The sequence below is a fragment of the Pan paniscus genome, chromosome 6, assembly GCF_029289425.2.
Source record: "Pan paniscus chromosome 6, NHGRI_mPanPan1-v2.0_pri, whole genome shotgun sequence".
Taxonomy (NCBI): Eukaryota; Metazoa; Chordata; class Mammalia; order Primates; family Hominidae; genus Pan; species Pan paniscus.
Window position 1 is genome coordinate 101,870,706 of NC_073255.2, and position 22,607 is coordinate 101,893,312.

The following is a 22,607-nucleotide window of genomic DNA, read 5'->3' on the forward strand; positions in this document are numbered from 1 at the left end:
AGGGCCTTTGGGGGAGGGATGAAGAGATTTGGTCCAAGATATAAAATTTCACTTAGGAGAAATGAGTTTAAGAGATCTATTGTACAACACCATGACTTTAATTAATAAAAATGAATTATATTATTGAAAATTGTGAAAAGAGTAGATTTTAAGTCTTCTCACCACGAAGAATTATAAGTATGTGAGATAATGCATATTAATTAGCATGATCTAGCCATTTCACATTTTAAAACATCATGTTGCACACAGTAAATATATACAATATTTACTGTCTATTAAAATAAATGATTGATAGAATCTTTAAAAATCACTTAAACTTCCTTTCTACTCTGCAATGAGTGGATTCGTTTTGTTTTAGTATAATGCTCTCTCTCCTACCTACTATTCATAGAGATCTAACCTACATAGGCTGGTTCACAGCCAGTGCTTGTACACAGTAGGCATTCAGTGAGTATTTAATGAATGGATGATAAATATATGCCTTAAATACACATACAAAAAATAGAGCTCAAACAAAAGCACGCTAGCATCAAATATTTTATAAGCTGAAGGAGTTGAAGCAATTTATATTTTACAAACAACACGTTGAGAAAATATTTGAATAACCATTAATAAAGGAAACTCATTCCAGAGAACACATTTTGAAAATCTCACCTTGAAGAAAACTGATTTAACCTAAGCAAAGTAATAAATTCTACTATTGAGGTATGTGTTTACTAGAAACTATAGTTTTCACAAATGATATTTATGTACATATATTGAGAGCACATGTTCCTTTAAAGTAAAACTGATTTATATTTTATTTATATACTTTTAAACACCTTAGAGATTTTTTTTAAGCCTTGAAAGTAGTGCTTTTAAATATGACATGTATTTTGTGGAGAAAAAAGTCTCATCTACTTCACATGTTATTTATATGTTTTCAAGTATTGAAAACTTTTAATTTTTCAGTAATTGAATATAGTAGAGGTAATAATTAGATCATATTGGGGTAACAGGTCACACATAGAAAGAAACAGATTTTTTAAATTTCAGGATGCTTTCTTCAAAAGATAGAATTCAATTTTAAGACAATCATTGAATGTGGCCTTATGATTTTCTTTATTTGAAGGGTGCTTTAATATGTACTAAGAGTTAACTTTTTCATATTGCAGGAATACTGCACTATGCACCGTAGAGGGAAACAAATGGAACTATTATATTTTCACACTGATGATACTAATTAATAATGTATAAGTGTTTATTGAGCAATTTTTATTCTATGTATCTAACAGTATAGTGCAATATTACATTTGACATTATGCCACACAATAAGTGAAATACCTCAGATAGTTAAAGCTCACAGCTTCAAAATTGTTTTTGTGTGGGTGTTTGTGTGTGTGTGTATATGTGTGCATAGGATGCTACAATCAGTTTGTAAAAACGAGCTTTCATGTTTTTCTCTCTTAAATGAATACTTCACATCTCCCAACAACAAATATTTATTCAAAACTTGCAAGGTAGGCCGGGTGCAGTGGTTCACGCCTGTAATCCCAGCCCTTTGGGGGGCCAAATCACCAGAGATCAGGAGTTCAAGACCAGCCTGGCCAACATGATGAAACCCCGTCTCTACTAAAAATACAAAACTTAGCTAGGCATGATGGCAGGTGCCTGTAATCCCAGCTACTTGGGAGGCTGAAGCGGGAGAATCATTTGAACCAGGGAGGCGGAGTTTGCAGTGAGCTGAGATTGCATCACTACACTCCAGCCTAGGGGACAGAGCAAGACTCTGTCTCAAAACAAAACCAAAACTTAAAAACTTACAAGGTATAGAAAACTGTGCTAGGACTGAAAAAACATAAATTACCTTCTCCCAGGTAAAATAAAACCATTTTGTTACTGTAGAATTTCAAACAAATATTACGTAATGTAATTGTGAAATAATGCCAGTTACCTCACAACCTGTACCTGTATATTTGACTGCGAAGAGTTACTCATAACCAACTATAATATTCAATCATTATTTACCATTTATTTGTTATGTCAGTCAAGCTTTAGCCATAATTTTTATTGTATATGCACACAGGTAGAAAATTTTAAAAAGCAAAGCTGTTATGGGAAAATGACATCCTTCTCAGTTTTTTTTTCTTTACCTCACCTTGCATATCTGACCTATTCTAGCGTGAGTAGCTTTTCCAGAGTGTTCTCCATCTATTGCATTTTCACGGAAGAAAAAGTATACTTTGTCATCTTCAGGATTGTCACTCTCTGAGATGAGGTGGGCACTAATGAACTTTGGATCTGAGAGACAAATTATAGCATATATATTAATTCACAGCTTAATAAATAATACCATTCTGAACAGTCCATTTTTACTTTTTTTAACTCAATTGATATATTTCAAGAAACGTATCTTTCGTTTGTTCATTTTGTAGGTACATATTAATTGTTCTTTATGCATTATAAAGTATCTTACAAAATACCTTATATCTCTAGAAAAATGTATTCATTTTGTTCTGAAGGTTAGGAGTAGGTGCAGAAAGAAATCTTTAGGGTGATCATACATTGCAGATGTGTTACTGGATATTAAAATATTTTGCAAACTATAAGTACTATCAAATATTACTTATTGCTGTCACCATTGTTATTCTTTCTTTTAAGCATAAGAATTTAAATCAAAATATTAATTGGTCTATTTCAGTTTTCAGCAAAGACTAGGTGGGCAGGGAAAAGTGAAATCCGTATAAAACAAAATAAATCCTCTCCTGTCATTCCCCTTTCCTGTAAATGGCAGTGTCATTCCACTAGATACACAGGAAAAAACCCTGGCCACCCTTGAATTCTCCCTTTCTCTCACACCCAACATTCTATCTATCAGCATATCCTTATTTATCATCATTTCTTACCACATTCTTCAATACCACCTTCCTTCAGGAAACTATTGCCAATCTGAATTATTAAAATAGATTCCTAACTAGTTTCTTAGTTTCTACCTTACCAACCCTTGTCTCCACACGACAGCCAGAATGAACCTCCGCTCTCTCACTCCTTCTCCAAACTCTCAATTGGATTTATTGTCTGGTATGATACATATCCTAAACAATTTATTGATTAATCTCTCCATTTATCTATCTAATCTTCCTTTGCTTATTGTCTGTCTCCCCTGCCACCCCAGTGAAATATACGTTCCATGAGAATAAGTATTTGTTGTATTTTTTTTTTGATGCGGTGAACCTAGAGCTTAAAACATGATAGGCAGTCATGAATATCTGTGCAATGAGAAAAGAAAAGAAAAATGGTGAGGGGAGGGGACTGTCTAGGTTACACAGAATGTATATCAGCAATATTTAGAGTTCCACCTCAAAAAGTATTTTTGAATGTTCCTGGGTTGATATGCCTGTGCCTCGCAAACTATATAAAATATGTAATAGCTTCATAGCTTTAAGATGCTATGTGCAACGAAGCTAAGTGTACCTCACTGAAGGCACTTAGGATACTGCAGACATTTATATTCTTACAATAATCTACCTTTATCCCTTAGTGTATTATTTTATCCAGGTAACAATGAAATATACACGTACAGGTCAGCACCATTCTTAAGAGACCAGGAAGAGATCAGAACTTGAAACTAGCTTTATCCACATATAATCCAAGTTATTTAGTCCTGATCTTTACACCTGTGAATAATCATTATCATTTGTCCTATGCGTGTAACCTTTTAACATTTGCTCTGGGACCATGCATTCAAGTATATTTCACAAGGCCACACTTTACTATCCTTTTCAGGGAAATTATACAGATTCTGGAAATAACATGAAACATATGAAATATTACCTGTTCATATTTAAAGCTCAGTGTGCCAGTGAACAAGAGTAGGAGAATAATAGTTTTAAAGTAGAATTGCTTAGCACAAGCTTTTTTAAAAGATCCATACAATAATACAATACTCTAACCTGGATAACTGTTGCAAAGCTTTCTTTTGTTCAAAAATTTCTACTTGTTCATATTCATACATATATATTATATATGTAAATATGCATATATAGTGAGGAGTATGTATTCTTATGATGGGTGGTGAGCAGAATAATTAATGTGACATGTTAGGAATTACTGTCACAAACTAAAGAATTACTATCACATTGGTAAAGTTAGGCTCCAGAAATGTGTGTGTATGTTTGTGTGTGAGCACATATGTAACAGAAACCTGGCCGGGCACGGTGGCTCATGCCTGTAATCCCTGCACTTTGGGAGGCTGAGGCGGGTGGATCACAAGGTCAGGAGATCGAGACCATCCTGGCTAACACGGTGAAAGCCTGTCTCTACTAAAAATACAAAAAATTAGCCGAGCGTGGTGGCGGGCTCCTGTAGTCCCAGCTACTTGGGAGGCTGAGGCAGCAGAATGGCATTAACCCGGGAGGCGGAGCTTGCAGTGAGCCGAGATCGCGCCACTGCACTCCAGCCTGGGCGACAGAGCGAGACTCTGTCTCAAAAAAACAAAAAAAGAAAAAAAAAGAAACCTGTGTGTGCAGTGATTTAATTTAGTCACTTGTAGCTTCTGTGTCCTTTAACAAGACTCTTCCCTCTCTGAGCTCAGATGCATACTTTTCAAATTATGTTTATTTCAAATTGAGTTACTTCAAACAGATCTATTCACCTTGTCTGTCATAAATAGTTCATATAAAAACAAATATTTTAAGCCTAAGACATGTGAAACAAATTTGTAAAATGTTAACAAATATACTATATTAACATCGTTATGATGATACTAAAAGGAAGCCTCCATCACATGGTAAGTTTGAGGATATTATAATCCAACTGCAGAATAAAAATGAAAACAATCATACATTCTTCTGCTTTAATACTGGAACAATGGAGGGAGAAGTTGGTCTACTATTACCTCCCAAATTAGTGTAGTTGTTCATACAAACACTTGAATAACTTAAAGAACTCTAAGCAATTACATTCAGTTGCCTGTTATTAGATCACAAATAGGTGCAAGACGCCATGTAGAAAAGAGTATCCATAATATATAATCCTTGTTCTCAGAAAGCCACAGTCTAACAAAAGCAATGTTAAAAGCATGAAAATGACAACAAAGAAAACAATATTTTACATGTATAGATTCTTATGTTCTCTTGGTGTTTGGGCATGAGTGAAGGTGTCATTGAGCACTGCACTGACCTCTCTAAAATATGTGAGGATAATTATTATCTTACAAATGTGGACTCTTGTGGGAAATAAACTCAATCAAATTATCAAGTATATTCATTGCTGAAAGGACCTTCAATCTTAGTGTCTTCTTCAATATATGATAACTACAGATGTGGGGATTTTTGCATGTGAATTAACAATCTCATCTAGTTTCAGGTACAGCCAAAAAATAGAAGTATGCACAGAAAATGAAAAACAAATTCATTAACACAGAAAATGAGAATATCCAAGAAAAACACTGTCAATTTAACACAACTTGTGTTCAAGAAATTTAGGTTATATCTCAGACTTGAAAAACAATCATTCCCATTTCCAAATAAAACAGGCCTTGATTTTAGCTGATCTCTTCCAACAATTTAAAAGGAGCCATTCTTCTCATGTTTCACATTTAGAAAATCTGCTTTTTGGTCAAAACCTCTGCTCACCACACATTTTCTACTTCTTCAGTCCCACAAACGTTGCCTTCCCCTTCCTTGTTATGTTTTGTCCTCTTAGCCCTCTTTCTTATTCTCTAAGTGTATTCATCCCCTCACTGATGAATCACCTCTTTATTCAATCCGAACCTTCAAATCAGTCATTCCAACTGTCTTCCCTATTATCTAGGATTTCTTGGCTGCTGGAATCTCCACTGTACCAGCTTTATAAATCCCCAGATTTTTTTCCCTTTGTCCTTACACTTAAGCAACGGTTTAAAACCCCATGTACTCATAGTAAATATATCTGCTATAAATTGAAGCTATTTTTCCTAAACAAGAACCCTAGTGTTGCTAAGAAATTGTTTTATTTTCTTATAAGATCACTATAGATTTATTATCAACAACTGTTTTAAAGCACCCTGCTCTTCCTCAAATCGACAAATATACATCTTTAATGTATTCTGTAAAGATGGTGGTGTTACCTGCTGTACTGATAGGACCAAAGCCATTTAGCAATAACTCCCTCCTTTTCCTTCCTTCACCTCCGAATTTCTCTTCCTTTCAGGGAAGAATGATCTTTTCTCATTTTTAAGTCTAAGGTCTCTCACTATGTGGTCTCAATCCAATATTCTACAAACTATTGCTCAAATAAATTTATTCTTTATGTAACCACTTACCATTTATATTTTCATTTATAAAATAAGTGTTAAGCACCTACTGTATACTCTAGATTGTGGAAGATTGGGGCATATTAAGGTAAAATTTTTTTGTCTACATTGTAGTTATTATCTTCAAGGGAATTCTGATAATTAAACTGAACAACTGTTAAACTTCACAGAAAGAACAAAAATAAGAGCTTAGAAAAAAATGCCATGGGAGATAGGGCATTGAAGGACTACACCAGAAAGAATTTGCATAAGTGTTAGTCAGAAGATATGACATATACTTCAAGATCTGAAGAATAACCAGAAACATCTCAGGTGAAGGAATACATTTGCAAAATCACAGAAACAACGGAGAAAGTTGTACACACAGAGAGTAGTCAAGAAAAAGGGAGGTGGTCAGAAATGATGACAGTAAGTTAAGCAGAGACCAGAATATGCAGGAAGTCATGTTCAGAAATATATCTGGCCTACTGGCTCTGGACAAAGCCACTGAAGTGTTCTAGACCTAGTAATGACATTGCCAGGAGTATATTTTCAGAAGATCACTCCTGCTGCTGCAGAGAAAAACAAAACAAACAAAAACAAAACAAAAAAACAACAATAAAAAACAATTGCAGTGAGGCCAAAATGAAGGCAGGAAGACCAGTTTGGTGGCTGTCATAGAAACTCAAATGAGAAAGGACAGTGACCTGGATATGGATGGGGTAGTGAAGATAGAGAAAGGAGACATGCAGAGATCAATTGAAAATAGAATTGATGAATTATGCTCATTGATAATATGTCGAATGTAAGAAATAGTGAGAAAAATCATAAAAAAGAAACTTCTGATTTGAATAATTGCTTGTAGAGGAGTTACTAAGAGAGCATGTGAGCAAGGGAACATTTGAGAGATGGAAGGAAGACAAGCTCTGTTTAGTGCGTCTTTAGAGTGAGAGCCTTGTGAAGACCCAAAGGACATGAATAAAAAAGCTTAGGAAGGAAATGTGAACTAGAGTTGAAGTTATTTGAAACTGAGCCAGTGGAGTGATTAGGAGTGTACAGAGTAAAAAGAAAAAAAAAAAGAGAGAGAAGAGAAACTAAGACCTGGAGAAAGGTGAGGAAAAGTAGAAAGGATTCTAACAAGTGGGGAGTTGCAGAAAGGAAGGAAGGAGATATAGTTCTTCCTTAGATTTTTATTCTTTCCCTTTTTAATGACTGTCTTTAAATACAAATATGTACTTTAAAATTTCTTTATCCTGAAAATAAACTTCCACAGACACTGTATGCTCTAGAGTCTCATGATTCCTTGCATTCATTCTTTAAACCAGAGGACTTTTTCAATGGGTACATGTATATATCCTGTGGTTTTGCATCCTTCACTACTATTGTATTGATAATCAACCAGAACTATCAAATAAAAAAAATAGATTTGTATACTTATCCTGCATTGTCTTCAGACATTGGCACAATACAATTTCACATGTTTTTAATATTTCCATTGCTTTTTCTGGCTTCTTGTGGCTTTTCTGACTCTGAACCTGAATTGTAAGCTATCTAAACTTCACTATTTCATTCATGACTTCTCTTACCCTTTTTCTAAACTTCTGTATATATTCTTAAATTTTTCTGTAGGTGTCCTTTATTTTCTTTTACTTCTATAAATGAAGTAATCACCTAGTGTTTCTTTCACTATTTCAATATTGTTAATGATTTTTTTCTTTCTTCTTTTTTTTTTTTTTTTTTTTTTTTTGAGACGGAGTCTCACTCTGTTGCCCAGGCTGGAGTGCACTGGCATGATCTCGGCCCACTGCAACCTCCACCACCCGGGTTCAAGTGATTTTCCTGCCTCAGCCTCCCAAGTAGTTGGGATTACAGGCGATGCCACCACACCTAGCTGATTGTTGTATTTTTAGTAGAGATAGGGTTTCACCATATTGACAAGGCTGGTCTTGAACTCCTGACCTCAGGTGATCCACCTACCTTGGCTTCCCAAAGTGCTGGATTACAGGTGTGAGCCACTATACCCAGCTGTTAATGATCTTATATTTACTTATTTCTCTTTGAGAACATATATTTCTATAGCTTCGATTTCATCAAGCTATGTCAACTTTTCTATTTTTTTTTTTTAGACCCAATGCTGCATTTCAAAATTCTGGATAAAAATTTCTATCTAGATAACTCACTACAACTTTAATTTATCGTATCTATTTCTTAATTTTATAAGAAATATCTTAAGTAATTTCTTAAGTTTATAAGTTTCTTACTTATAAACTTTCCTCTTGAAACTGCTTCTGCTCCTACCTTTTTCATTTTGGTAAATCTCATCAAAATAAAATGTTATTTTACCTTAAAACTTTCCATCTCTTGCAGGACTTCTTTTTCACTGCTCTAAATTTAATACCAAAAGTATTTATATGGTTTTCATTTTGTTTTCTTGTTTTATAATCTCAATGTTGCCAGTATAATTTGTGTCCTTATTATTTTACAGTAATATTTTGGAATAATATAACTGGTCTTCTCCCTGCATTATCTATTTCCTCTAAGCCCCCCATACAGTGTACAAAAATAAATATGAATGCATTTATACAATACATTTTCCAGAACAGATTTCAGGTTTCATAGATTTGAGAAATTAACACAATTTAAGACATACAAACCAAAAAGACAAAACTGATGTACTGACATTACTCTGTCAGGACAAAGGCTAAAAGTATCTACCCACATGGATCAATATATATACTTGAGGTGGGTCACGATTTTGGCTCCCAAGTTTTTTAGCACGATAGGGAAATGGGAAACCTTGTCAGTTACATTATTCACAGTGTTGCTAATATGCATTAACTAACCTTGATATATCTTTCCACCAGAACTGACCACAGACTCTCATTAGGAATCCTTTAATTAAACTGTTTATCATTCTACAACACCTTATCTACTGTCTTTATAAGCTTGTTGTTCATGTGACATAGAAAGAATATTTGCTTCTACTTATTTTATAACATTTAATTCTTTTTAAAATATCTGCATTTTCATATTTGTCTTATGACAGGCATTTGCCCTATATTTCTCCCTCTCTCGCCTTCAGCTTCTATATATAACAATGTTTTCCAGTAAGCTTATTTTTAATCTTTCCCACTGCAACTATCCGCATGTAGGCCCTTATCTTTTCTCTCCTGGCAGTCACATTCACTCTGTTTTTTCCCTGCCTCCGGCCTTACCATCTCCAAACCACGTTGTATGGTCTATTGCCTTTTAACACACAAACCTTTCCCTGGCATCTGGTGCATTTTCCACAATTAGAATCTATAAAACTCTATCTTAATCACTTGTTTCCCTCCGTCATCTTGTAAACTAATATCCCTATTTTTTTCTTTTTCTTTCTTGCTAAGCATAAATCCTGAAACAGTGCATAGTTCCCAAATGACTCAATGAATGAATTAATACATAAATGAATCTCCTGAACTAAAAATTGGTAGGTTCTTTTGAAAGAAGGAATTACATTTTCTTGTTTTTTGGCATGGTTTACAAGTTTTTTGGATGAGTCGAGCTTATCATAGACTTGAAAATGTTTAGGTTGTCAGTTAAAGAAATGCTTATACATGCTTCTTTAAATTTGCTACTATTTCTGCAAGATATTATGCAATGGCAGGTTTTCAAAATGCTTTTTTGAAATTTTATGAATGTTCTTTTTACGTAGAAGAAGCTGTTCTTTTCTTTGCATTAGATAATTAATGCATTAAAATTTTCTATTTGCAATTCTTCAGAATTAGATTTTGTCAATAGGATTAAAATAATAGAAAACATGTCTCTCAATTTTATGTAGCTAAGAACAATGCATATGTTGGAGATCAGAGATTCCCATTGTCCTGTGAAACTACAAGAAATTCAATAACTTGCCTTGTCATCAAAAACTCCCTACGGAAAAGGTTTACCAATATCTATTCAGATTGACCTACTTTATTAATTCCCCTTGGTAACCTAAGAAAGTTCATGATATTCACAAAGGAAGCTATTCTATGTCCAGTCACTCCCACTAAATGGCAAGCAGAAATGAAAAACTCAAATCTAATAATTAGGTTTTCTTTTTAAACCTGTGTCCTGTGGCCCATTAAAGTAGAGAATACCTATTTTCAGCCTGCAGATAGAAATTATTGATTTCACTGTGGCCACTGAAACGAATTGACACAAATACAGATCTTTAATAATGTATACAGCGACCCTGGATATCTTTCCACGTGAAAATGTTATCTACTCTGTTCACAAAAATGCCATCTAACAATAGTGTAAGAAAATATTTTTGAAATTAATTTGAAAAGATTTCTTGCTTTGTGAAGCAGAAAGTCATTGTGAATGTATATTAAAAGCTGAACATCAAAAGGAAGTGGCAATATCCATTTTAGCAAGATCAAAGTGCACTAATCTCACTGCCATAAAACTGCAATGTAAACACTATGAAAGGTAAATAGAATTGAGAAGGATTCTTGCATCTGCATAGCTTAAGTGGTAGGCCTTTGGGGAAGAAACTTTGTATTTACAGATACCACAGCAATTTTGCAATGTCCTCAGCACATAGTGGAAGCTGAACAAACAATCACATTTACTAATCTTGGGCCAATGCTATCATGTGAAGCATGGAATCTTTAGTCATGATAACAGCAATAAACGCTGAGTAAATACACCACTCTTCTCTCTTTCCCCTTTATGCCTTTACCACCCCCTTGACATTCTTCCATACCTCATCCCACAGATGGCATTTCTTGCAAAATTCACGTTTGGGCACCACCTGCCACTTGTAACAGTACCACTCTGTTGAAATATTTTTAGCAGCTGCAAATTAAACTGTCCTTCAGGTGCAATCTTACACTTAATGAAAATGACACCTTGGCACAGGACACGCGGCTGCACTTATGATTCATTTGGCAGCTTGAGCTTATTTAAATAATGAATGCATTTTGCTGCTCTCAGCATTAGAATCAGACTGAATGTCTAGTACAGCAACATTTTGACCAGCATTTGGCTGGACCTATCCCTTCCACCAACAAGCCCCCCAAAGGACAAGAACAAAAATATTTTTTCTGAGAATGAATCAAATGTACAGAATGATTAATTAAGGCATTTGGGGTATCTGTAAATTTAAAAGTTGGGATACATATTGGTTTTCTAGGACACAAATTACATAAATTTCATTTGTAAAAAGGGTGGAATTAATAATTATAAACTCTCTTGCACAAGTGCTGCGAGGCCTAGTTAATTTCACAACATGAACCACTCAGCCACTCCTCTTGTAAAACATGTCAGAGGTTGCAGAGCAGGGAAGGAGGAACATATAACCCCACTGCAGAAAAATGGCAGAAATCCCCTCTCTCTCTGAATCAACAGGAACACCACCTATGAAAGGAAAAAACAAGGCTTTAAAATGTAGATAGTGCCGGGCGCTATGGCTCACGCCTGTAATCCCAGCACTTTGGGAGGCCGAGGCGGGTGGATCACGAGGTCAGGAGATCGAGACCATCCTGGCTAACACGGTGAAACCCCGTCTCTACTAAAAAATACAAAAAAGTTAGCCGGGCGTGGTGGCGGGTGCCTGTAGTCCCAGCTACTCGGGAGGCTGAGGCAGGAGAATAGTGTGAACCCGGGAGGCGGAGCTTGCAGTGAACGGAGATCGCACCACTGCACTCCAGCCTGGGCAACAGAGCGAGACTCCGTCTCAAAAAAAAAAAAAAAAAAAAATTAGTTCACAGAAATATACATACACATTATTTTCTTCACACTTTAAAGGAGGTCCCATTGACATTATAACTATGAAGGAAAACTCTTTCAGAAAGCAACATAAAAAGAAGCAAGTTTTTCCTTCACTGTACTTATATAAAAACTGTTCTGTGATAGGATTCAGAGAAAATGGGTAGAAATTAGGCTTCTCCCAGTCACTAGATTTGTTACTTCAAAAATAACAACTTGGCTGGGCGCAGTGGCTCACGCCTGTAATCCCGGCACCATGGGGAGGCCAAGGCGGGTGAATCACTTGAGGCCAGGAGGTTGAGACCAGCCTGGCCAACATGATGAAACCTCGTCTCTACTAAAAATACAAAAAAAAATTAGACGAGTATAGTGGCACACACCTATAATCCCAGCTATTCGGGAGGCTGAGGCACGAGAATTGCTTGAACCCAGGAGGCGGAGGTTGCAGTGTGCTGAGACCGCACCACTGCACTCCAGCCTGGGCAAGAGAGGAGACTCTGTCCCTGCACACCCAACGCCCCCCCCACAATAAAAGAAAAAAGAAAAAAAATCAACTAGCCTCAGTTACTTGACTATCAGAAAGTACATATCTTTGAGGAGTGTTGGGAGAATTAATTAGGGAATACACATACATCTATCTATCTGCCAATGCCAAGCATATTATTGGTCTTCAAAATTGCTAGCTGTTATTATTTTATAACATTGTTTTTAAAACTTTGTGAAATATTGTATACAAATATATGTTTAAAAGTTAATGGCAACATAAGATCAGGTGCGGTGGCTCATGCCTGTAATCCCAGAACTTTGGGAGGCCGAGGCAGGTGAATCACTTGAGGTGAGGAGTTCGAGACCAGCCTGGCCAATATGGTGAAACCCCGTCTCTACTAAAACACAAAAAGTAGCCGGGCATGGTGGTGGGCGCCTGTGGACCCAGTTACTTGGGAGGCTGAGGCAGGAGAATCTCCTGAACTCAGGAGGTGGAGGTTGCAGTGAGCCGAGATGGTGCCACTGCACTCCAGCCTGGGTGACAAAGCGAGACCCTGTCTTTAAATGAATAAATAAATAAATAAAAATAAGTAATGGTAACATAAACTTCGATTACCAGTGGAAGCAAGTTGGTAGCTGATAAGGATTCTAAAAACCTGCTAAAGACAACTAAGATGAACAAAGACTAATTATAAATTATGTAAATTATAAAACTATATTAATATTTCCAATATCACAGCCTCAGGCTTCAAAATATTTACAAAGAAACTAGCTGGGAAATTGGTAATGGGGAATAATTATCACCAGATGACTGCCAGCACACCAGGATGGCAGCCACAGTGACTGGTTTCTTCCCTTTTCAGCTATGCCACAACATACAGAAAACAAAAGCCCCAAAGAATCAATAGACCATGAATGGGAACTTTCAGCACATTAAGAATGCAGGGAATGCAACATAAGGTCATCTCACATTCTTAGCTAACAGCCTAAGCAGAGGAGATATATCATTTTTGGCTGTGGAATAGAATAACCTCTGGCTGCCAAGGAACGGGCCTGGAAAAACTTCTGATGCTAGCTGGCTGGGAAACTGTGAATAGCCTTTGGGATAGTTTAACCCCAAGAAAAGTTCAAGATGAGTCACATCAGGAGAGAGAGAAGGGCTGATTAGAATGAAAGATAAACACAGAAGGCAAGTGAAAATAATAGATACTGTTTATTGCACCCTTTCCTTCTGTACTATCTGCATTATCTAATCCACACATACCCCAGAAAGAAATCCTGGGATTAAGACCCAGCAAATGTTCAAGGTACAAACTAGTAACTGGCAGAGCCAGGGCATAACAAGAGCCGAGTTCCTTCTACTGCCTCAAGCTACATGGAGTGTTTGCACCTATGTAATTTGCAATATATCTCTAAGTTGCATGTACTTCTACACTATTTGGTTATTTGATTTACTATTTTAATATACTTTTTAATCATTAATCAAGAGAATAGTGGGAAAGATTGCTACCTTCTAGCACTACAAAAGAAGTCTATTTGAACTAAATGGTCATAACCAAAAGCAACGGTTCATAGTTTTCCTCAAAAAGGCAAACGACGGAAGAAGAAGTGAAAGGCTTTGGGATATTGGACTTACAAGCATAAATACATAAAGTCATCACGAACATCACTGTGGTGTGGAGTGCCCTCAACTGTGTACCTTAAATCAAATTAAGTACCTCGTATCTCTTATTCAACCCTGACTTTGAGGAGAAAATGTTTTTCCACTTTCATCTTTTCAGTTTCATCTCCCATAAATATTTAACTGGCAATTACTACCAATTCTCTACTAATAATTTTTAGAATATTTTTCGCTTATTTATTTGTTTTCTATTAAAAGTCTTCTCATCTCTCTCCTAAAGTATTGATGTGACCTCTAGAACGAGTCCCCTGCTTTGAACTACCATGCAACCCAGTGAACCCATTACTAGGTATATACCAAGAAGAATATAAATCATTGTACCATAAAGACACATGCACATGAATGTTTTTTGTAGCACTGTTCACAATAGCAAAGACATGGAATCAACCTAAATGCCCATCAATGACAGACTGAATTAAAAAATGTAATTAGTACATGTACACCATGGAATACTATGCAGCCATAAAAAGGAATGAGATCATGTCCTGTAGGAACATGGATGGGGCCGGAGGCTCTTATCCTTAGCAAACTAACACAGGAACAGAAAACCAACTACTGCATGTTCTCACTTATAAGAGGCAGCTAAATGATAACCACTTATGAACACAAAGAAGGGAACAGACACTGGACTCTACTTGAGGGTGGAGGGTGGGAAAAGGGAGAGAAGCAGAAAAAAATAACTATTGGGTACTAGGCTCAATACCTGAGTGATGAAATAACCTGTACAACAAACCCCTGTGACACGAGTTTACCTATAAAGCAAACCTTCACGTGTACCCCCAAACCTAAAATAAAAGTTAAAAAAAAAATGCAAGCAAAATTATGTGTGTGTACCTACAAAAAAATGGACCACTGCTTTAAATAATTTTCTTCCAAATCAATATTTTACAATATTTACAAGGTATATCTCTAAATATACACAATTTTTAATGGTTTTTCATTGACTAAGCAAATTCAGATGCCTTTAAAAGACATGCAATGTCTCTGCTACCTAGTCCCTGGATATACCTAATTCTAGGCTTGTTCCCAGTTGAATTTCCTTGTATCCTCCTATCTTACCACTTGGGATTCCCACAACTTTTATTCTTAAATTACTTTATTTATGAAAATTCCTTTACCAAGAATCATGACAATTTTTCAAGACCATTTTCAAATATATTTCACGAGTCCTTTCTCTAAATTTGTCAGGTGGAAATTTATCTTCTGCATTTTTATAATACAGTATTTTGTTGGATTTTCAATGAGTTACCAGCCAACCAGCACTAGTTTATTCTTTAGAGCAATACAAATCTGGGTTTCTATTTCTATTTCACTAAGTTTTTTGTTTGTTTGTTTGTTTTTAGTTAGAGTTTGCCATTCATCTTTGAATCCTCTCTAGTTCCTAACAATATATTACCCTTTAGGATACTTGGTTACTTGAACTCAAACAGACACTATTATATACACTTACACAATTAGCTTATGGTTTACAAACTGCCTTCATGGAGATGAGGTGGCAGTGTTAAGAAGCTGTCACAGTATCCAGTTTAGCTCCACCATTCAGTTACTGTGTGACCATGAGCAAGTTAACATCTCCGTCTTGAGTTCTCACTCATAAAGTGAGAATTTGGAGACATTATAAAGATAATAGAGCTGATACACCTGGACTTAGAACAACATACTATTGTGAAATATCTATCTTTATTGTTATCCCATGGTTGATTACTTCTGCTTCATTATTAAGAAACGTGTTTACCACCAAAAATCATTTTCTAAAAGTGTGTTATTGACGTCATCAAAATACAAGTATTCTTTCTGAAAACTGAAGTGGAAGACATATCATTATTAATCATGTAAGAAGGGTGTACCGCTGTCCGAAGCTACTTTGCCTTAATAAAAAGAAAGATGATTGATGAATGGAGAGAGGAGTGATTGGAGAGACACACGATACATTGTAGTAAATTGTAAATTTATAGAATCTAGGTGGAAGACAAAGGTTTATAGCTGTAAAATTATTTTAACTTTCCTGTATTTGAAATTTTTCATATCAAAATATTAGAAAAATACTTTTATGCTTCCCAAAAATAAAAAAGTAGCATTTGTTTTTAACATTCAGGAAAGGTGAACTTAGGTGAATATGAGGACTAAGGCAAAACTAAGAAAATACAATATGTAAATACAATAATTATAATGGGTGATAAATGATATCATTTAGTTTCTTTTACTAGTACTGTCATTATCCTAATGGTTCACACTTATCCATAAACTGGAACAAAATCAACAAAGTATGTTCTTTTTACTTAAATATTATGGTCTTTAACATTTTATAATTCAATAGAAAACTTTTTATAATGTAACTGGCTATATGCTATAAAATTACTTTTGAAAATTAAATGTATAATAAAGCTTGTTTGTTTAATTTATTTATTTTGAGATGGAGTCTCACTCTGTTGACCAGGCTGGAGTGCAGTGGCACGATCTCGGCTGACTGAAACCTCTGCCACCTGGGTTCACGTGATTCTCCTGCCTCAGCCTCCCGAGTAGCTGGGACTACAGGCGTGTGCCACCACCCCCTGCTAATTTTTATTTTTATTTTTTTTTTTTGTATTTTTAGTAGAGACGGGGTTTCACCATGTCAGCCAGGATGGTCTCAATCTCCTGACCTCGCAATCTGCCCGCCTCGGCCTCCCAAAGTGCTGGGATTACAGGCTTGAGCCACTGTGCCTGACCATAAGGTTTATTTTTTAAGACAATTAATTCTGTCACATTTCAACTTTGCATTTCTATATTATTGATTGATTGATTCCCATCCTGATATCTCAGAATAACTTTTCTACCATGGTGAATGAATGCCTCAAATTGAATTGCAGGAATATAGTGCTGAGCACAAAACATGTTTCAAGGAAGGTGCTGGGCATATTAACCTAATTTAGACTAAATGGATATATCAAAACTTATATAACTTTTTTGTTATTTTACATCATGATTTGATAATTATTATCTACTAAATCGTGACCTATGCTTAAACTCTTTGATCTTGTAAGTATGTGGTGTTTTCTAATGACTGTTTAAGAGACAATTCTTCAATATTTCAATGTGGAATGACATAATTATGTGCCTTTAAAAAAGGATTTTTACAGTGCTTTTTGTACATTGCAGATTGCGAAAGTTGCATATAATATCTTGTTATTTACAAGTTCACTACAAATAATGATTTAGAGATTTGTATTTTATAATGTTAAATATGGATTCGAAGGATTTCAATGTGTTTTGATTAATCTAGCTACTTTAACTATAATGTTTATAGGCATTTCTATAATATTTGGTTATTTATTCCTTAACTGCAGGAAGCTGCCATATTTACAGATGCTTCTTTGCATTAGCTCTTCAATAAATAAATTCATATTGTAAATGTATTCATCCATCATCATCAACTGTCCTTTCATAATTTACATTATTATGCTTTTGAATTACATTAGGTATAAACCTAGTGTGTGATTAGATTATATGCTCTTGTCATTTGAGAATATCTGATATAATTTCATTCAGAAAATAATCTCTAGGAACAATTTTTTTATTATCTCATAAGGTTACACATTTGCACACACATCCCTTCCCCCCGCCCCCCACACACACATATTTTAGAAAGTAGTAATTTGGATATTGACCTTGATTACATTTAAAGACACGAAGACAAAACAGATGTTTTTAATGAGTTTCTATAAAATTGAAAAGATTTGAAGGAAAAGATGATCGTCTTTTTACATTGTCAACGCAAGACATGTCAATATAAAAGAAAATTAAGTGGAATATAAATAAAAACACACTTCTCTTTAAAAACAAAATTATCCTCTCAGTGTGGCTCATGTTCAAGAAGTAATTAAAACATTTTTCTACAATGCAATTAAAAATAACTTTTGAACTTGGATGAAGTAAACCAAGGCAGCAAACCTTCATATCCTAAAGCTAAATAATATAGAACTTTCTATTTAGAAAGCCTTTGCTCTGTGATAGCAAGTAATTTATATGATTTTACTTAATCAATGACTTCACACTAAAACCTTCTCTTTAAAGGGAAAATTGGTAGTGATTCAAGAAACATGGTATTTCCTAACCTACCTCATTTTTAAATTAGAGCACGTTTTTCTTCCCTTTGCCAGGAAGTTCATCAAATTTTTAGACAGTATGCTTACTCTGCTTTATGAAATGAGATGAAACGAGTACATTTAAGTGTGTGTGATTTATTTTTTTAAAAGTTTCAGTGCTTCAGCAGGAGCTAAAAAAAATTGAACACACCAAAAAGATATAGTACAGGCATGATTTAAATCTCTCTGAGAAGAAAGAAAATATACCAATTCTTCCTTTCAACTCTTTCTGCAATCCACAGTCATATCTCACTCATTGGTTATGTTTAAAATAAGGAGTCTAGATAAGTTTAAGATGCATCTCATATACACATATATGTTTTTCAAAGAACAATTATAATAACAGATTCCTTGAATTAATAACGTATTTTTATCCATTAAGAACTTTAATTGGGATTCAACCCTTTCTTCACTATGTTAAGAACATTTTCTTCTTCTCCTAGCTAACATATTTAAATTGATCAGAAAAACAATGATTTTATCTAATTTTTAACACTGTACTTGGAAAAGCACATATTTCATTTTAAATATTAAGTTAATGAACTGAGCTAAGAAAATTCTTTAATAGGATAGATTGTATAATTTTATTTGGAATATTTGGATATTCATAAATATATTTGCTTCTAGTGCTACTTTTTGTCAAGTTTTTTTTTTTTTTTTTTTTTTTGAGACGGAGTCTTGCTCTGTCGCCAGGCTGGAGTGCAGTGGTGCCATCTCAGCTCACTACAACCTCCGCCTCACGGATGCAAGCAATTCCCATGCCTGAGCCTCCTGAGTAGCTGGGACTACAGGTGTGTGCCACCATGCCTCGCTAGTTTTTTGTATTCTAGTAGAGACAGGGTTTCACCATATTGGCCAGGATAGTCTCGATCTCCTGACCTTGTGATCCACCTGCTTCGGCCTCCCAAATTGCTGGGATTACAGGTGTGAGCCACCGTACCTGGCCCTGTCCAGTATTTTTATTGGTGATATTACAACCTCATGTAAGTTGGATGACTTGAAAATCTTTTTCATCTTTGTCTATGCTCTAAAACGCTTCTTAAAGGTTTCATATAATTTTCTTGCCCACATATTCTATACATGAGTCAAAGATAAACTGATTGACAATAAACATGGTCAAAAACCAAACAAACAAAACCACTAAGCAATGGAAAAACAAAAGCAAATACATAATAATAACATTGTTTTTTGTATTAAAGTGTCCTGGCTGGGTGTGGTGGCTCACGCCTGTAATCCCAGCACTTTGGGAGGCTGAGGTGGGTGGATCACCTGAGGTTGGGAGTTCGAGACTAGCTTGACCAACATGGAGAAACCCCGTCTCTACTAAAAATACAAAAAAATCAGCTGGGTGTGGTGGTGCATGCCTGTAATCTCAGCTACTCGGGAGGCTGAGGCAGGAGAATTGCTTGAACCTAGGAGGCGGAGGTTGTGGTGAGCCGAGATTGCGCCATTGCACTCCAGCCTGGGCAACAAGAGTGAAACTCCATCTCAAAAAATAAAAAATAAAAAATAAAGTGTCCTAAAATATAAGCAGATATTAAATTTATGCTTACTTTCTTTCCTCTGAAAAATAGGTCAGAATCTACAGATAAAAACATTGGTATTTGTGAATTCCAGTAACTGTTTTATTCAAAATAAAAAAAATTGTCAAATAATCATAAAACTTACTTTGTCAAAAATTGTTGAATACATAGTCTCACGAAACATTTACACAGTGAAATAAAAAGTTAATTTTATGCAAAATGGAGGTTGGTTTTGATGGCCACCTGTTTCCTAGGGCATGCTAGGAGTTCAAGTGTTCATTAGAGGATGCATTGGCAGTGCAGCTTGTCCTCCGAGTTGCCCCTGATTAGTCCCTAGGGGTCTAGTGAAAGGGAGATATCTATAAGAATGTGGCCTGATTCTTAAAATAAAATAATGAGTTAGGGACCAGGAAAGATTTAGGTCAATTTTTATTTGACACAGACCATGGCAACTTTTTAATAACATGAATGCGATTATAGATAGAACCTAATTATACTGATTGCTACACAAGAGGAGCTTCAGCACTTCTATTATTCGATGGTCAAAAAATGTTCTCAAAAACACCAGAAATTCAGGATCTCTACAAAGAAGAATAACATGTTTAACTGCAATATAATTAGCAGTTTCTATGGCTTTTGTTCAGAAGAGACAATAATAGTTTTGATTCTTGAAAATGCCTAATTATATGAAGAAGGAAATTCAAGGCAGAAAAGCAGATAATTTATAGCATAATTTTCTAAGTAATTAGAATTCGTGCAAAACAATTCTTATCACACATTCTGTTTAATCTGAAAGATCTTATTATCCTTTAAGAAATAAGAATTCAAATTTAACATTAACTACCATGTTTTTTGAACTTTTCTAATTGTAATATATTGAAAATAAATAATAATTATTTATTTATTTAGTATCCTATCTTGGTGAACTAAATAGTACAAAAGTTGCTATATTTACATGAATTTGAAGAGTTCTTTTTATATTGGGGAAGTGATATTTTATTTATATAAATCATATTACATAGCTATAAAGTTTAAGGTTATGACATAAAATTTAAAGTTGTAACATAAGATGTATAATTTGTGGTTTCATATTTGAGTTTTAAGTTGTTGTTTTGCACTAAAAATCTTCCTTGTTTTTCTTTACTGAGAGCTTCTGACAAAAAGATGTTTACAGGGAAAAAAATTGCAAATTACTACATATTGTAAATACTATTGGATGTTTTATAACTATTTATTATTTAAAATACACCATTAGTCTTTGTGTGGTTCCAGTTAAAGACAGTTAATTCATAATAACCTCTTCTGAAAACAACTGTTTTAAACCACTGTACTTTGAGACTTTTCTTGAAACCCAAAAGTCACAACCTCTACTACATATTTTTAAAATTCTTAATATGTAGTTATGGAAAATTTTTAGGCTGTCATAAAGAGCAATTTTTTCTAAAAAGAAAAATTTAAAAGCAAAAATTTATAACAGTGCTAGCAGCTGTATTAATCTGACACTGTCTCAGTGAAATGGTTCGAGCAGTGTTAGATGGGCTTTCATTGATTGTTGCTTGAAAATCCAACCTAGCTGTTCAAAGAACACACTTAGCCTATGTTCTTATTTCCCAGCTTAAATGGAATAAGCCACTAATTTGAGATGGACAAAGAATTTTGCCCTCTTAAATTGCAAAATTTGAAGTAGGTCACAAATGAGCAGTAAATTGAATCTAAATAATAACACATCTGCCCTGTCATACACATTATTTTGTGTTAAAAGTAGGGATATAAAATAATCTATTCAGGTAGAAGGGAACAAAAACCACTTTTATGTCGCTTTTAATAATCAAAAGTATAATATACTTTGGTAGTTTAGTTGAGTCCTTCTCAAATTTTAATGTGGGCTCTTGATAGGTACAGATTCTCATTCAATAGAACTGGGTGGGCCCTGAGAGTCCACATTTTGAACAAGATCCCATGGATGCACATCCTTTTAGTTCAAGGGCCACACACGTAGTAGCAGGGGTCTATACAAGCTAAGATTTCAGTGATTTTACTATGTATAAATAACACAAATCTTTGGTTTGTGAACTATGGCATGATAGAATCCTTCAACTTTGGCAATTTTTTGTTTTTAATTTTTTTTTTTTTCCTAGGCAGAGTTTTACTCTGTCATCCAGGCTGGAGTTCCCTGGCATGATCTCAGCTCACTGTCACTTTCGCTTCCCAGGTTCAACTGATTCTCCTGCCTCAGCCTCCCAAGTAGCTGGGACCATAGGCACATACCACCACACCTGGCTGATTTTCGTATTTTTAATAGAGACAGGGTCTCATCATGTTGGCTAGGCTGGTCTCGAACTACTGATCTCAAGGGATCCGCCTGCCTCGGCCTCCCAAATTACTGAGATTACAGGCGTAAGCCACTGCGCCTGGCCTGGTATGCTCTTTTATCTTATCTTGGAACAGTATATATCTGACTCGACAAACATTCCTTACATGTAAATATTTTGCAAATTTCAGAAATATGCAAATTTTTAACATGATAAAATGAATTTCATAAAATTAATGGTAAAATTAATTTAATCTCAGTTATCACTAAATATCAGTTTACAACTAACTTTTTGCAGATTACTTAATTTGATTATCTACAGTTTGGAAGTGATCTTGTAGATAGCACTTTGAAGATAATAAAATACAATACAAATACATGATCTCTGTTGTTCATGATTATTTCAAATATTTACTTCTGTAAGACTGCCAATTTTTCAAATATTGCTTTTAATGATAAACTTTCAAATACTCAGTGTAATAACACCAATGTC

General features: G+C 34.9%; 1 protein-coding gene across 7 annotated transcripts in view; it reads right to left on the reverse strand.

Moving 5' to 3' along the window:
* SEMA3A (semaphorin 3A) overlaps positions 1–22,607 on the reverse strand; it is a 553,763-nt gene that overhangs the window by 52,805 nt on the left and 478,351 nt on the right. For all 7 annotated transcript variants that reach the window (XM_034964343.3, XM_063606267.1, XM_063606269.1 and 4 more), the window contains one exon: positions 2,138–2,280. In XM_034964343.3, the coding sequence (XP_034820234.1) occupies positions 2,138–2,280 (143 nt within the window). The remainder of the gene's footprint in view (positions 1–2,137; positions 2,281–22,607) is intronic.